The sequence below is a fragment of the Anguilla rostrata genome, chromosome 17 (genome assembly GCF_018555375.3).
Source record: "Anguilla rostrata isolate EN2019 chromosome 17, ASM1855537v3, whole genome shotgun sequence".
In the NCBI taxonomy this organism is placed as follows: domain Eukaryota; kingdom Metazoa; phylum Chordata; class Actinopteri; order Anguilliformes; family Anguillidae; genus Anguilla; species Anguilla rostrata.
The window spans coordinates 3,203,026-3,220,311 of NC_057949.1; the positions used below are offsets into that span (position 1 = coordinate 3,203,026).

At 48.2% G+C, this 17,286-nt stretch overlaps 1 protein-coding gene across 4 annotated transcripts in view; it reads left to right on the forward strand.

The window, feature by feature from the left end:
* Positions 1 to 17,286, forward strand: part of LOC135244163 (1-phosphatidylinositol 4,5-bisphosphate phosphodiesterase delta-3-A-like) — a 54,361-nt gene that overhangs the window by 35,410 nt on the left and 1,665 nt on the right. For all 4 annotated transcript variants that reach the window (XM_064316407.1, XM_064316404.1, XM_064316406.1 and 1 more), the window contains exons 3-14: positions 534 to 762; positions 1,767 to 1,896; positions 4,052 to 4,277; positions 4,671 to 4,872; positions 6,318 to 6,462; positions 8,646 to 8,798; positions 9,895 to 10,044; positions 13,138 to 13,294; positions 13,870 to 13,986; positions 14,769 to 14,947; positions 15,838 to 15,973; positions 16,941 to 17,090. In XM_064316407.1, the coding sequence (XP_064172477.1) occupies positions 534 to 762; positions 1,767 to 1,896; positions 4,052 to 4,277; positions 4,671 to 4,872; positions 6,318 to 6,462; positions 8,646 to 8,798; positions 9,895 to 10,044; positions 13,138 to 13,294; positions 13,870 to 13,986; positions 14,769 to 14,947; positions 15,838 to 15,973; positions 16,941 to 17,090 (1,974 nt within the window). The remainder of the gene's footprint in view (positions 1 to 533; positions 763 to 1,766; positions 1,897 to 4,051; positions 4,278 to 4,670; positions 4,873 to 6,317; positions 6,463 to 8,645; positions 8,799 to 9,894; positions 10,045 to 13,137; positions 13,295 to 13,869; positions 13,987 to 14,768; positions 14,948 to 15,837; positions 15,974 to 16,940; positions 17,091 to 17,286) is intronic.

Here is a 17,286-nt window from a genome sequence, read left to right on the forward strand (position 1 = left end):
AGTGTCTGCAGGCCTAACTCCGGTCCTGGAGGGGGCGCTGTGCCTGCAGATTCAACTCCAGTCCTGGAGGGCCGCAGTGTCTGCAGGTTTAACTCCAGTCCTGGAGGGCCGCAGTGTCTGCAGGTTTAACTCCAGTCCTGGAGGGCCAGAGTGTCTGCAGATTTAACTCCAGTCCTGGAGGGCCGCAGCGTCTGCAGATTTAACTCCAGTCCTGGAGAACTACAGTGTCTGTAGGCTTAACATAAGTCCTGTGAGGGCCGCAGTGTCTGCAGGTTTAACTCCAGTCCTGGAGGAGCAGAGTGTTTGAAGTCTTTTTTGCTGTGTTTCAACGACTGGCAATTTCGTCCTTGAAAAAGAATCTACCTAAGTACTCCAAAAACCAGCACAATGACGTTTGAGATCTTGCTTGCTTAAGACCCATGGACACTCTGTCTCTCTCACTCTCATACTCTCATACTCTCTCTCTCTCTCTCTCTCTCTCTCTCTCTCTCTCTCTCTCTCTCTCTCTCTCTCTCTCCCCCCCCCCCCTTCAGTCGCGGTGACGGAGGTGGAGTGCGTGCGCGAGGGCTGCCAGTCGGAGGCGCTGCGGACGCTGTGCGGGTCAGTGCCGGAGGGCCAGTGCTTCACCGTGGTGTTCCGGGGCGGGCGGAAGAGCCTGGACCTCTGCTGCCCCACGGAGCAGGAGGCCCGGAGCTGGGTCCGCGGCATCCGCACCCTCCAGGACCGCGTGTCCGGCATGACCCAGAAGGAGAAACTGGACCAATATCCTTCAGCACTGCCAGACACTTTCCCAGTGACTTACACGAATAATGGTTAAATGGACTGCATTTATATAGCACTTTTATCCAAAGCGCTTTACGGTTGATGCCTCTCATTCGCCAGAGCAGTTAGGGGTTAGGTGTCATGCTCAGGGACACTTCGATGCGCCCAGGGCGGGGGATCGAACCGGCAACCGTCCGACTGCCAGACAACCGCTCTTACCTCCTTAGCTATGTCGCCCCATAATGACTGCGACTCACTGGATTTGAATGAAACAGACTGTCAGCTGTAATTATTGGGCATGTTACATTCATATTGGGTGAACCATGTAGGAATTACAGCCCTTCTTATGTCTAGTCCCCCTATTTTGGGGGACCGGATGTAATTGTAATCGCTGCTCCAGTTGTTTCTCAGATATACGTGTCTGTGTGTGTGTTTGGGGGGGGGGGGGGTGGTGTGTGTAGGTTTGTGTGCATGTGTGTGCGAGTGCGTATGTGTGTGTATATCTAGTATATATGTATTTGGGTGTGAGGGGGTGTCTGTGGGTGTGTGCCAATGTGATTATATGTGTTTGTATGCATGTGTGTGTGTGTGTGTTTGCGAGTGTGTGGGTGTATGCGGGTGTATGCGGGTGTGTGTGTGTGTTTGCAAGTGTGTGTCTGTGTGTGTGTGGTTGTGTATGTGGGTGTATGCGGGTGTGTGTCTGTGTGTGTGTGTTTGTGCGTGTGTGTGTTTGCGCGTGTGTGTGTGTGCGCGTTCGCGTGTGTCTGGGTGTGTGTTTGCGCGTGTGTAGGTGTCTGCGGGTGTGTGTCTGTGTGTGTGTGTGTGTGTGTGTGTGTGTGCGGGTGTGTGTCTGTGTGTGTGTGTGTATGCGGGTGTGTGTGTGTGTATGCGGTGTGTGTGTGTGTGTGTGTGTGTGTGTTTGCGCGTGTGTGGGTGTGTGCGCGTGTGTCTGGGTGGCGTACTCCAGCCCCTCACTGGGCGGCGGCCTCCTTGACTCCTCCCACCTGGATCCAGGGCTTCCTGCGGCGGGCGGACCAGAACCAGGACGGGAAGATGAGCTACGAGGAGGTGAAGCGGCTGCTCCAGATGATCAACATCGACCTGAGCGAGCAGTACGCCCGCTCGCTCTTCAAGGTGAGCGGCCCCGCCCGCCCGCCCGCCCGCCCGCCCGCCGCTCCCTCCCGCTCCGCCGCTCCCTCGCTCCCTCCTCGTGTGCCGCCCCGCCCTGAGGGAGGAGGTCCCTGCGCCTCCGCTGCCACCTCCCTCTCGGGCTCATCATAGCTCTGCTGCGGTGTGTTACGCGCAATCTGGAGGAAAAAGAGCTGCTACAACATTGTGGCTGAATCCGGAGAATGATGGATGTTTTTAGGGCTGAAACGCACACAAAAGCTGGTCTTCAGGCGTATATATATACGGCAGGGCTCTACTCTGACATTTTTTCCCAAGGAGCGCATCTGCTTCTAAGTAGAAAAATTTACGAGCACACAAACATCCCTGTAGACGTGCTCCTAAATTACCTTTTTTTTCCCGGTTGGCACACATCGGTTTTACGGAACACCACGGAGGCCCGTTGGCCCATACCGGCATTCTCTCACATTTCCCTCGGATATCTTTTCATTTGGATGCTTTAATTGGACTTGGAAGGTTATTTATGTGCGGGACATTGTAAAGCGGTGTCTGGTGCGATGCAACGCGATATCATTTCCCCGCTTGTGTTCTTTTAAATGCTTCCTGATTGGGTGTTGGTCGGGTTGGTTTGTGCGTGTTATTGTGTAAGGCCTGTGTAGCATTGGACTGCACGCGTGAGTGTTTGTGTGCATGTATGAATGCTGTAGCTGATGGTCATGGCATTGAGCCATTCATCTGTGTAGAAAACATGTTGTTTATAAAGTCTGGAGTAAAGTCTGTCTTTAATTATAAGTTGCAGTGGTAAGCCAATCGTGAGTCCCAGAACAGATTCACATATAAATATACTTACCCCTTAACCCCCCCCCCCAACCTACCCAGACAGTATAACCACCACTTATCCTCAGACCGCCACTCATCATCGGATTAATAAAAGTGCATTATGGGGGATTGCAGGGATTCTTCTTAAATCTCTCGGTTGTGAAGCTTTGATTGGCTCCTGTCCTCCATCCCCCCCCAGTCCTCCTCCTCCCCTGTCCCTGCTTAACAGATCAGCACAGCCCATGGCTAGAGCCAGCCTCAGAATGCGTTCACCCAGACGCCGAGCAGACAGACAGTCCCATTAATGCGTATCTTTGGTTTCTGTGTCTCCCTCTCCGTGACCTTATAAGGGCAGTGCTCATTTGCACATCAGAGTCGCGCAGATTGGTCTTAGCTGATTGTGTCGGGTCGCGAGCCGCTTCCTGCGATAAGAACGGCTTTGTGCGATAAAAAACGATCGAACCGAACAGCACTGCCGCAGTGAACGACCTTAAAAATATCTCCGCGGCCACAAATATCACGAGGGTTTCTGTTCTCCGTTTGACCTTTCGGTATTTTGACTTGGCTGGGTGTCTTGCGTGCGTGCGTGTGTTTGCGTGTGTGTGTGTTGTGTACACAGAAGCCGTGACCCTTTAAGCATGACACACGCGTCTGTGAATGCGCATGCGTATTGACCGTGTGCACGTGTGTGTTTGTGCGTGCTTGTCTATTTTGTATTTTTAATGTCTGTATGTGTGTGTATTTCTGCACATGCACTCATATTGCAGGCGTGTGTCTATGAATCCGCTTGTGTGTATTTGCGAGTTTGCGCGTGTGCGTGTTTGTGCATGTGATGTTGTGTGCTTTGATCCGTGCCTAGCATTCATGACCTCCCTTAACCATGATGGGTATGTGTGTGTGTTTGTGTGTGCATGCGTGCATATGTGTGTGTGTGTGTGTGTGTATGTACGTATGTGTATATATGTGTGTGTGTGTGTATGTATGTATATGTGTGTGTATGTGTGTGTGTGTGCATTTGTGCTTACGTGTGTGTGTGTGTATATATATGTATGTGTGTGTGTGTTTGTGTGTACCTGTGTGTGTGTATGTGCCTGTGTGTATATGTGTGTGTGTGCATTTGTGCTTACGTGTGTGTGTGTATATATATGTATGTGTGTGTGTGTGTTTGTGTGTACCTGTGTGTCTGTGTGTGTCTGTGTGCCTGTGTGTATGTGTGTGTGCATTTGTGCTTACGTGTGTGTGTGCGTGTGCGCGTGTGTGTGCCTGTATGTATGTGTGTGTGTGTGTGTGTGTGTGCATTTGTGCTTGCGCGTGTGTGTGTGTGCGCGCGTGCGGTCCACAGAAGTGTGACCGCTCGGGGGACGGGCGTCTGGACCACGTGGAGATCGAGGAGTTCTGCAGGGAGCTCCTCCGCCGGCCCGAGCTCGACTCCGTCTTCCGCCGTTACTCCGGCAACGGCTGCGTGCTGACCACCGCCGAGCTGCGCGACTTCCTGGGAGACCAGGGGGAGGACGCCTCGCTGGACCACGCCCAGAACCTCATCCTCAAATACGAGCTCAACACCTGGGGTAAGCCCCTCCCCGCTTTATTCTGATTGCGTATAAGAGGGGTAAGGTTATGAAGCTCATGTCCAGAGAGACTACACACACACACACACACACACACACACAGGCATACTCATACACCCACACACATACACAGATATACACACACAGGTACAGGCATGCACACACATGCAGACGCGCGCACGCACTCACACACGCACGCACTCACTCACTCACTCACTCACTCACACACACACACACACACACACAGACACGCACTCACATAGGCACAAACACATACGCACACACACTCACAGGCAAACTCACACTCATTAGTCTATAACTGAGAGTCTGCGTTCGCCGGCCTCTGGCTGCCAGCGTCAGCGGTTGGTCAGCTGAGAGTTGCTTTGCCTGCAGCTCAGAAGCACCAGCTGATGACGCAGAACGGGTTCACCATGTACATGCTGTCCCAAGAGAACGACGTGTTCAACCCCGCCCACTCCGAGGTCTACCAGGACATGACCCTCCCCCTGTCCCACTACTTCATCTCCTCTTCGCACAACACCTACCTCACCAAGGACCAGGTCACCAGCGCCAGCAGCACCGAGCCCTACATCAGGTACCTGCGCCTGTCCCGACCGATCAGGAACCTGTCCTGACCATGTATGAACCTGTCCCGACCGTACATGAATCTGTCCTGACCACGTATGAACCTATCCCGACCGTACATGAATCTGTCCTGACCACGTATGAACCTATCCTGACCGTACATGAACCTGTCTCGTTTGTGTATAAACCTGTCCCGACTGAGCAGGAACCTGTCCTGACCACGTATGAACCTATCCCGACCGTACATGAACCTGTCTCGTTTGTGAATAAACCCGTCCCAGCTGAGCAGGAACCTGTCCTGACTGCATATGAACCTATCCCGACCGTACACGAACCTGTCTCGTTTGTGAATGAACCCGTCCCAGCTGAGCAGGAACCTGTCCTGACTGCATATGAACTTGTCCCTTCTACGTTTGAATTTGTATGAACCTGTCTTCAAAGCCTATGAACCAGTTTCAACTGTTCACGAACCTTTTCCGACTGTGTATTGATCTGTCCCCACTGTGTATGAATATGTCCCAACCGTATGGCCAGTGCTATGCATGTTTTACTCATACAATTGTTCCTTTATAACTGTACAAAATCAACGACTTTCTCAGTGTCCAAACCCCGGATGACACTGCCTGTGTGTTCACGTGTGCGAAATCAGCATTGCAATTGTGCCCGTTTCTGAATTGCAAATGGTTAGCAATGCCTCTGTGTCTCACACACATCGTTGTGTATTTTCCTACACTGTTTCTGTGTGGTCTATACATACACAGGGCTGTCACTCTAAGTGAGTCATACGGACTCTCATTTACGATACACTGCTGTGCTCTTCTATAAATATGCTGTGACGCATAGATATATTTAATCACTCAATGCGGTGCTTAATTCACAATGCATGAAATAATTGTTAGTGTTGCTTTCTTGCTGTCACACCTGTTTATCCCTTGCGTTGTGTGTGTGTCTATGCATGTGTGTGCGCGTGTGTGTGTGTGCGTGCATGTGTGCGCGCGTGTGTGTGTGTGTGTGCGTGCATGTGTGTGTGTGTGCATGTGCGCGCGTGTGTGTGTGTGTCTGTGTGTGCGCGCGTGTGTGTGTGTGTCTGTGTGTGCGTGTGTGTGTGTGTGTGTGTGTGTGTGTGTGTGTGTGTGTCTGTGTCTGTGTCTGTCTGTGTCTGTGTCTGTGTCTGTGTCTGTGTCTGTGTCTGTCTCTGTGTCTGTGTCTGTGTCTGTGTCTGTGTCTGTGTCTGTGTCTGTGTCTGTGTCTGTGTCTGTGTCTGTGTCTGTGTCTGTGTCTGTGTCTGTGTGTGTGCGTGCGTGTGTGTGTGTGCGTGCGTGTGCACGTGCGCGTGTGTGCGCGTGTGTGTGTGTGTGCATGTGTGCGTGCGTGTGTGTGTGTGCGCGTGTGTGTTTGTGTGCGTGTGTGTGTGTGTGTGTGTGTATGTGTGTGTGTGTGTGTGTGTGTGTCTAGGGCTCTGAATCAAGGCTGCCGCTGCGTGGAGCTGGACTGCTGGGACGGGGACCGAGGCGAGCCGGTCATCTACCACGGCCACACCCTCACCTCCAAGGTGACCTTCAGGGAGGTGATTGAGACCATCGCCCAGTACGCCTTCACGGTGAGCATCTGGAGAGACCCGCACAGTGAGGAAGACCTACAGCGTGAGACCCTCACAGTGAGGAAGACCTACAGCGTGAGACCCTCACACTGAGGAAGACCTACAGCGTGAGACCCTCACACTGAGGATGACCTACGGCAGCTAAATACTGCACCTGATTCAGATCAAAAGAGTCGTCAGCCGACAAGGTTGTTTCAGAGCCGGGATACTCAGATCTCAATGCTCAGTAGTACAGTAGTGCTGCTGCTTTTCTTTTCTACCCGATAGTTAATTGATCGATTAATGCCACTGCTTGGTCAGACATGTAACTCATTTGTTTTAGAGCATTTATAGGAGATCCTGTCCTGTATCGATAGTTTTAGAACGTCTGCTGAGGGCTGCTGGTGTCCTGGACACTGCAAAGACCTCATCAAGAATTTTAGTCGTACATTTTAAAATCCTTATTTAGCAAACAGTAACTTAAAACAAGCTAATTCTGCTTAAGAGAATGATTTTGAGTCTCGTTTAAAGGCTGAAACACTGAAGACATATTTATTTGCAGTGGAGATTCAGCACCTCAAGTTTTGAATTTTTACTGATTTTCTCAGCCAACTTATTACTTGTTATGAAAAATGTAATTCAATTTTTGAAGCACCATTTTGATGTAGGCTGTATAAGCCAATAACGTTTGAATATTTGTTTAATGGAAACTCATCTCTGTTTCGGCAGCAGTGTAGAGTAATGCGTAAGGAGCTGGTCTTGTAATCTGAAGGTCACAAGTTCAGTTCTCGGTTAGGACTGCCATTGTGCACTTGAGCAAACTACTCAACCTGCATTGCTTCAGTATAAATATATCCAGCCGTATAAATAGATGCAATGTAAGTGCTATGCAAAAAAACGTTGTTTAAGTCGCTCTGGATAAGAGCATCTGCTAAATGACTGTAATGTAATGTAATGTTTATCTTAACTGGGTTGAAGGCTGGCTTTGCTAAGGCCGGGTTCTGGCGGGTTTTACGTTCTGCAGTTTGTGTAAGTCGCGCACATCCTCACTGAGCGCGCTCCGTGGGTTCCTTTTGAGCGCGTTGGCGCATTCCGCCCGCAGCTGCCTCCTCTCACTCCGCGGTGCGCCAGCTGAACCGCGCGGCCGCCGTGTGACCCTCCTCTCCCAGGCCGATGCTGCAGGGGATTACAGGCCGCCCCCTGGGGCTGCCGGCCACAGTAGCCAGTGGCGCGACTAGGATTCTCTTCCATAGTTCAGAGCCGCCAGCCACAGTAGCCAATAGTGCCATTAGAATTCTTTTCCACAGTTTGGTGCTGCCGGCCACAGTAGCCAATGACGTGATTAGAATTCTATTCCAGAGTATGGAGCCGTCAGCCACAGTAGCCAACAGCACGATTAGGATTCTTCTCCACAGTATGGAGCTGCTGGTCCCAGTAGCCAATGGTGTAATTAGGATTCTGATCCCGAGCAGGATGCTATCGTGCTTTTAGCCTAACCAGACCTGACGGCTTCATCATGACCGTTTTGCAGTTTCAGGCTCATTTTAAGCAGTGTAGGCTAACGGAGGCTGCCCTGTCCCAGCATTCCTATCCTTCCTGTTTGTCTAGCGATTATGCGCTGAGTGTCTTTTGCCATAATGACCTTCAGTGCCATTCAGTTAAACTAGCATGTAATAAACAGCTACACTATGGGTTGTGCAGCTGTATGGAAATGGACCAGGACAGGGCGGTGTGATGCGGTCCTGGGAGAAAGGTGAGGTGTCAGTCAACCAGTCTGAAATAGATACTCTACTTGTACCACAGCTGCCGGCAACAGAAATAACTCGACACTCAGATGCAATTGAACTAAATTGCCAAAGCGCCATATTATTGTTGCTGCTATGTTCAGTTGGAATAGAATGTTCTAGGGCTTGTGCAATCATTTTGAGTGGTGGTAAGGCCAGTTTCACTAGAGCTACTTCTTCGCCATGCATTACACTGGTTCTTCATACAGGTTATTTGGGGGAAAAATGAACAACAGCTCACCCAGTTGTTATCACGTTTTTGGCCAAAAAGTGATACAAATGAATATGAATGTGTATGCTAATTTAGAGCAGCATTGACTGTGGGAAGCACCTTCCATTGATGTCATTAGTGGTAATTGAAAGGCATGAAGTTCTAGAATATTTATTTAGAATTTTCACTGCCCCCTCCTTGCTCCCCAGGCCTCTCCTTACCCCCTGATCCTGTCTCTGGAGAACCACTGCTCCGTGGAGCAGCAGGCAGTGATGGCCCGAGACCTGCGCTCCATCCTGGGGGACAGACTCCTGAGCAAGCCCCTGAACAGCCAGCCCCTGGAGCAGCTGCCCTCCCCAGCTGTGGGTCTATCTTTTTATCTCTCTTTCTCTCTCAGTCTCTGTCTCTCTTTCTGTCTCTGTCTCTCTGTTTTTCTCTCTCTCCCTCAAGTTCAAAGTCAAAATGCTTTGTTTACACATTTGTAAATATTGCCAAAGCATACGTACAAAAATATGTTAGAAGATAAACATAAATTCAACAGAACAGTCGCTATATCTAACTGTGGTAGCAGCAACAATATAATAATAATTATAATTATAATAATCTCTCTCTGGGTTCCCAGCACCACCAACTGTTTCTTCCACCACTGTACATTTGTGCATCTCCGTTTAATTCCAAGAGCAGGATTGGGTGACACTATTCTAAACTTTGGTTAAGCCAGTATTATTTATTCAGCTCATTAGCTTATTAGCCCATTGTAACTGCTAGCAGCAAAAGCCTGCATGCACTACAGCCCCTTCCTGGGTGAAAAGAGCATTCAACCATGGGTGTGCGATAAGGGCCGGTGTGTATGGAATTCAATACCAGCTTCTGCCCTAAATTATTTAATTAGCCCAAATCGTTCATTTACTCTGATATTTTTGATGATGTCATGAGCTATTACTGCTGACTGCACATGTATTTTTGGTGAAAACATTTTACTGTGGTCTAAAATGGGAGTGAACCAGCAGAAAAACCAACATGAGCACCATGCAGTGCAGTTGTACACCCCTGGTGTTAGACATAAGGACGCACAGGATTCACACAGGAGATACACACAGGAGATTCACTCAGGAGATTCACACAGGAGATTCACTCAGGAGATACACACAGGAGATTCACTCAGGAAATTCACACAGGAGATTCACACAGGAGATTCACACAGGAGATTCACTCAGGAAATTCACACAGGAGATTCACACAGGAGATTCACACAGGAGATTCACTCCGGAGATTCACACAGGAGATTCACTCCAGAGATTCACTCCAGAGATTCACACAGGAGATTCACACAGGAGATTCACTCAGGAGATTCACTCAGGAGATTCATGCTGGGTACACACAGGAGATTTAACCCCTGCTATAAAGTTTGTGATGAGACAATATGCGCTGAGCGGGTTTGCCTGTCCGTTACCATAGGAACTGAAGGGGCGGATCCTAGTGAAGGGAAAGAAGGAACAAGGTAAGCTGGGGAAGATGGACAGCTGCTCATGGTCCTCCTCCAGCTCTGAGGACGAATCGGGGGGCGGGGGCGGGAGCAAATCCAAAGGAAAGAAAGACCCTGGGAAGGTGAGGCTGTAAAGGTACAGGGGTGAGGTCTGGACCCATACAGACCCATAGTCCAAGGATATACATTTGCATGTGCTTGTATGTATGTATGCGTGCGTATGTGCATACATGTGTGTACTTATTGTAATTAGTGTACTTAGTGATCCTTTGATCCTTATTAAGATTTCATTGACTTGTCAGTTATTCCCCTTTTGTCCATAATTTTCTTGTAATTTGTAATGTTTCTGTCATTCTTTGGTCTGCCATGTGACAGTTATCTGTTACTAAGCACACTGGGAAAAATATTGGAATATGGATAATTTCTTAGGAATTCATAACATATAAGCCAATCTAACATGCATTGTCTTATTGATGCTGATAAACACACTGAAATTCGTTCTGAATGACAACTAACAAAGCGTGCAACTCAAGGTGGTCGAAATGTGATTTGCAGTTGAACTCAAATTTTGACTTTGGCGCCATCGTGTGGATAAGGACTGAAATGAAGTCTGCTGCCCAGTGTAGCCACACGCGCTTTGCTGACGCCATATTAATTCTGTTAGCCTTCAGGCAGAGCTTTTAAATGAGGTCTTTTCGGAGAGATAACTTCTCATTATTATGTCTTTATTTGGCAGACAGTCCTTTTCATATAAAATATGTAGTAGTGTGTGTGTGTGTAGTAGAGATTACAGAGTGAAATGATACATAGTGTTTCCAATCAAATTCTTTTTCCACGTAAGTTTTTGAGTAATGAGCATTGAGGCAATTCTATTCAGAACATGGAAAGATTTTCATTTTTTCAAACGCATGCACACATTTGTGTTCTTATGCGTGCACTTGCACGCAGGTGTGTGTGTGTGTGTGTGTTTGCACGCGTGCATGTGTTTATGTATGTGTTCATGCGTGCGCTTGCACGCGTGTGTGTGTTTATGTATGTGTTTATGCGTATGTGTGTTTATGTATGTGTTTATGCGTGCGTGTTTATGTATGTGTGTATGCGTGCGCTTGCACACGTGTGTGTTTATGTATGTGTTTATGCGTGCGTGTTTATGTATGTGTTTATGCGTGCGTGTTTATGTATGTGTTTATGCGTGTGTGTTTATGTACGTGTTTATGCGTGTGTGTGTTTATGTATGTGTTTATGCGTGTGCGTGTTTATGTATGTGTTTATGCGTGCGCTTGCACGCGTGTGTGTTTATGTATGTGTTTATGTGTGTGTGTGTTTATGTACGTGTTTATGCGTGTGTGTGTTTATGTATGTGTTTATGCGTGTGTGTTTATGTACGTGTTTATGCGTGTGTGTGTTTATGTATGTGTTTATGCGTGTGTGTGTTTATGTATGTGTTTATGCGTGCGCTTGCATGCGTGTGTGTGTTTATGTATGTGTTTATGCGTGCGTGTTTATGTATGTGTTTATGCGTGTGTGTTTATGTGTGTTTATGCGTGTGTGTTTATGTGTGTTTATGCGTGTGTGAGTTTATGTATGTGTTTATGCGTGTGTGTGTTTATGTATGTGTTTATGCGTGTGTGTGTTTATGTATGTGTTTATGCGTGCGTGTTTATGTATGTGTTTATGCGTGCGCTTGCACGCGTGTGTGTTTATGTATGTGTTTATGTGTGTGTGTTTATGTTTGTGTTTATGGCTTGTGTGTGTTATGTATGTGTTTATGCGTGTGTGTTTATGTATGTGTTTATGCGTGTGTGTTTATGTATGTGTTTATGTGTGTGTGTTTATGTATGTGCTTATGCGTGTGTGTGTTTATGTATGTGTTTATGCGTGCACTTGCACGCGTGTGTGTGTTTATGTATGTGTTTATGCGTGCACTTGCACACGTGTGTGTTTATGTACGTGTTTATGCGTGTGTGTGTTTATGTATGTGTTTATGCGTGTGTGTTTATGTACGTGTTTATGCGTGTGTGTTTATGTATGTGTTTATGCGTGTGTGTTTATGTATGTGTTTATGCGTGCGTGTGTTTATGTATGTGTTTATGCGTGTGCGTGTTTATGTATGTGTTTATGCGTGTGTGTTTATGTATGTGTTTATGCGTGTGTGTGTTTATGTATGTGTTTATGCGTGTGTGTGTTTATGTATGTGTTTATGCGTGTGTGTGTTTATGTATGTGTTTATGCGTGTGCGTGTTTATGTATGTGTTTATGCGTGTGTGTTTATGTATGTGTTTATGCGTGTGTGTGTTTATGTATGTGTTTATGCGTGTGTGTTTATGTATGTGTTTATGCGTGTGTGTGTTTATGTATTTGTGTGTGTGTTTATGTATGTGTTTATGCGTGCGCTTGCACACGTGTGTGTTTATGTATGTGTTTATGCGTGTGTGTGTTTATGTATGTGTTTATGCGTGTGTGTGTTTATGTATGTGTTTATGCGTGCGCTTGCACGCGTGTGTGTGTTTATGTATGTGTTTATGCGTGTGTGTGTTTATGTATGTGTTTATGCGTGCGCTTGCACACGTGTGTGTTTATGTATGTGTTTATGCGTGCGTGTGTTTATGTATGTGTTTATGCGTGCGCTTGCACGTGTGTGTGTGTTTATGTATGTGTTTGTGTGCGCTTGCACGTGTGTGTGTGTTTATGTATGTGTTTATGCGTGTGTGTGTTTATGTATGTGTTTATGCGTGTGTGTGTTTATGTATGTGTTTATGCGTGTGTGTTTATGTATGTGTTTATGCGTGTGTGTTTATGTATGTGTTTATGCGTGTGTGTGTTTATGTATGTGTTTATGCGTGCGCTTGCACACGTGTGTGTTTATGTATGTGTTTATGCGTGTGTGTGTTTATGTATGTGTTTATGCGTGTGTGTGTTTATGTATGTGTTTATGCGTGCGCTTGCACGCGTGTGTGTTTATGTATGTGTTTATGCGTGTGTGTGTTTATGTATGTGTTTATGCGTGTGTGTTTATGTATGTGTTTATGCGTGCGCTTGCACGCATGTGTGTGTTTATGTATGTGTTTATGCGTGTGTGTGTTTATGTATGTGTTTATGCGTGTGTGTGTTTGTGTTTATGCGTGCGCTTGCACGCGTGTGTGTGTTTATGTATGTGTTTATGCGTGCGCTTGCACGCGTGTGTGAGTTCACGCGTGTGCCCGTTGCCCTGGCAGCCCGTCCCGTCGTCGAAGCTGAGCCCGGAGCTGTCGGCTCTGGTGGTGTACTGCAGCAGCGTTCCCTTCCACGGGTTCGAGCACGCCGCGAAGAAGCCCCCCAGCAACATGTCGTCCTTCTCCGAGAACAGCGCCCTCCGCCACATCAAGGACTCAGGCAAGGGGGCGGGGCCAGGCCAGGGGCGATGTCCCTCTGCGGCTTATATGTACCTTGTTAGGCGAGCCAGACGCACTGTGTTGAGTGTTAAAGCAGCTGTGTGTGTGTGTGTGTGTGTGCGCATATGTGCATGCGGTTGTGTGTGTGCGTGTTTCGTGACTGTGTGTTCTTTCCTGGGCTTTACTGTTAGATATTTAGCCGATGTTCTCATGCAGAGTGATGTGGACAGATATTTTTACATACAATCCATTTTTGAATCTGGATAATATACTGAAGCAGTTTTGATATAAGTACCTTGTTTGTAACAATGGCTGTGCCTCACCCTATTTCACGAAGCAGGATTGCTGAGTTAGCTGGACAACTGTACCCGGTACTCTCACAAGTCTGGAACATATACTGAACTACATAGAGCTGTTTTACTCTGCGCAGTTATCCAACTAACTAGGTAATCCTGTTTCGTGAAAAAAACCTCCCTGGGAATCAAACCTGCAACCTCAGTGTTCCAAACCCAGCTCGCTGACCGTCGTACTACGCTGCCTCCCTCACGGCCCTCCCTGCTCGCCCCCTCCCCACAGGAAACCTGTTCGTCCGGCACAACAGCAAGTACCTGAGCCGGATCTACCCGTCCGGCCAGCGGCTGCAGTCCTCCAACTACGACCCCCAGGAGATGTGGAACTGCGGCTGCCAGATGGGTCAGTAGCGCTGGGCGGGGCGAGGTTGGGTTGGTCCTTTTGTGTTTCCTCTGTTCAGGCCTGGTTGTTCCTAGTTGTCCTTTGGGTTTCCTCTGTTCAGGCCTGGTTGTTCCTAGTTGTCCTTTGGGTTTCCTCTGTTCAGGCCTGGTTGTTCCTAGTTGTCCTTTGGGTTTCCTCTGTTCAGGCCTGGTTTTTCCTAGTTGTTATTTGAGTTTCCTCTGTTCAGGCCTGGTTGTTCCTAGTTGTCCTTTGGGTTTCCTCTGTTCAGGCCTGGTTTTTCCTCATTGTCCTTTAGGTTTCCTCTGTTCAGGCCTGGTTTTTCCTAGTTGTCCTTTGGGTTTCCTCTGTTCAGGCCTGGTTGTTCCTAGTTGTCCTTTGGGTTTCCTCTGTTCAGGCCTGGTTTTTCCTAGTTGTCCTTTGGGTTTCCTCTGTTCAGGCCTGGTTTTTCCTAGTTGTCCTTTGGGTTTCCTCTGTTCAGGCCTGGTTGTTCCTAGTTGTCCTTTGGGTTTCCTCTGTTCAGGCCTGGTTGTTCCTAGTTGTCCTTTGGGTTTCCTCTGTTCAGGCCTGGTTGTTCCTAGTTGTCCTTTGGGTTTCCTCTGTTCAGGCCTGGTTGTTCCTAGTTGTCCTTTGGGTTTCCTCTGCTCAGGCCTGCTTCTTGGCCAGTTGTTCTTTCCCGTTTCCTCTGTACAGCACCTTCGTGGCAGCGTCTCTGTAAAAAAAGCGCTCGGAGAATAAAACCGAATGTGTTTCTGACGCGCGCTCTGATTCCGTCCCGTTTCCAGTGGCCCTCAACTTCCAGACGCCGGGGGAGCAGATGGACCTGAACCAGGGCCGCTTCCTGCCGAACGGCCGCTGCGGCTACGTCCTGAAGCCCGGCTTCCTGTGCGAGCCCGACTCCAACTTCAACCCCGAGAACACGGGCGGCGGCCCGGGCCACGTCCCCACCATGCTGAGCATCCGGGTGAGGGGCATTGTGGGAAACGTCCGCGCCCCCGGCCGCAGTCTGCTGACATCACCGGGGCGTGATGTCATTTTCCCCCGATAAATACAGGAATAATCGTTTTTCAATCCATAAATGTATTACCCAAGTCCGCTGCCTCTGGTTGTGTCCTAAGCACACACACATCAAGAGCATTTATTCACTCTGTCAGCTTAGAGCAGAAAGAGACATTCAGCAATAAAGTTACATTCTAGCATCCCCCAGAGACATATAATATTGAAAATATGTATTTCCTGATTAATCGGGAACAGTCACAGCTCAGCACACGTTCAGGCCTGGTTGTTCCTAGTTGTCCTTTGAGTTTCCTCTGTTCAGGCCTGGTTTGTCCTAGTTGTCCTTTGGGTTTCCTCTGTTCAGGCCTGGTTTTTCCTAGTTGTCCTTTGGGTTTCCTCTGTTCAGGCCTGGTTTTTCCTAGTTGTCCTTTGGGTTTCCTCTGTTCAGGCCTGGTTTTTCCTAGTTGTCCTTTGGGTTTCCTCTGTTCAGGCCTGGTTTTTCCTAGTTGTCCTTTGGGTTTCCTCTGTTCAGGCCTGGTTTTTCCTAGTTGTCCTTTGGGTTTCCTCTGTTCAGGAACAGTCTGTTCCTATGTTAATCGGGAACAGTCACAGCTCAGCACAGGTCCCAGCGCTGGCTCAGTGCCGAGTCATTTAAACAGCATATCCAGTGTCACTGTTTTTGCAGAAAAGTGCTGACCGGACTTTTAGTAGCGGGTTTGTATTTGAATGTGTTATGGTCATCATCAGGGGTGAGAGAAAGTGCAGTGGTGTGCGTTTGTGTTTATGTATCTCTCTCTTTTTCTCTCTTCCGCCCCCCCTCCGTCTTTATCGCTCTCCCTGGTGGCGTCTCCTGCTCAGGTGCTCTCGGCCCAGCAGCTGCCCAAACTGAACACGGGCAAGCCCAACTCCATCGTGGACCCGCAGGTGTGGGTGGAGATCCACGGCGTGGGCATCGACAACACCCGCGACAGAACGCACCGCGTCAACAACAACGGTGCGCGACTGGCGCCTCGGCTCCTGCAGTAGCCCCGCCCCCTTTGATAACTCCACCCACTCAGTAACCCCTACCATAAATAACCCCGCTATTCAATAACCCCACCCCTTTGATAACTCCACCCACTCAGTAACCCCTACCATAAATAACCCCACTCTCTCAATCACCCAACCCCCTCAATAACCTGTATTCAGGCTGTGATTACATTGGTTCTGTCTGCAAAACCATATCCTATTGTGTGTGGTTACATTGGTTCTGTCTGTGTTCAGGCTTTAACCCCATATCCAGCTGTGTGTGGTTATATTGGTTCTCTCTGTGTTCAGGCTTCAACCCCATATCCTGCTGTGTGTGGTAGCATTGTTTCTCTCTCTGTTCAGGCTTTAACCCCATATCCTGCTGTGTGTGGTTACATTGTTTCTCTCTCTGTTCAGGCTTTAACCCCATATCCAGCGTGTGTGGTAATACCTGTTTCTCCTCTGTGTTCAGCTTCAACCCCATATCCAGCTGTGTGTGGTAACATTGGTTCTCTCTGTTTCAGGCTTCAACCCCATATCCGCTTCGGTGTGTGTAACATTGGTTCTTCTGTGTCAGGCTTACCCCATATCCTGCTGTGTGTGGTTACATTGGTTCTGTCTGTGTTCAGGCTTTAACCCCATATCCAGCTGTGTGTGGTTATATTGTTTCTCTCTGTGTTCAGGCTTCAACCCCATATCCTGCTGTGTGTGGTAGCATTGTTTCTCTCTCTGTTCAGGCTTTAACCCCATATCCTGCTGTGTGTGGTTACATTGTTTCTCTCTCTGTTCAGGCTTTAACCCCATATCCAGCTGTGTGTGGTTATATTGTTTCTCTCTGTGTTCAGGCTTCAACCCCATATCCAGCTGTGTGTGGTAACATTGGTTCTCTCTGTGTTCAGGCTTCAACCCCATATCCAGCTGTGTGTGGTTATATTGGTTCTCTCTGTGTTCAGGCTTTAACCCCATGTGGGACTGCACCCTGACCTTCCAGCTGCAGGTGCCTGAGCTGGCGCTGGTGCGCTTTGTGGTGGAGGACCATGACCACACTTCTAAGAACGACTTTGTGGGGCAGTTTACCCTGCCCTTCACCAGCTTCCGTACAGGTACACCCTGTACCTGTGTGTGTGCATGTGTGTGTAGGCATGTGTATAGGTGAATTTGTATGTATACTGAAAATATATGTGTGTGTGTATGGGTGAATTTGTATATATACTGTAAATATATGCGTGTGTGTGTGTGTGTATGGGTGAATTTGTGTATATATACTGAATGTGTGTGTGTCATGGGTTTTTTCATGAC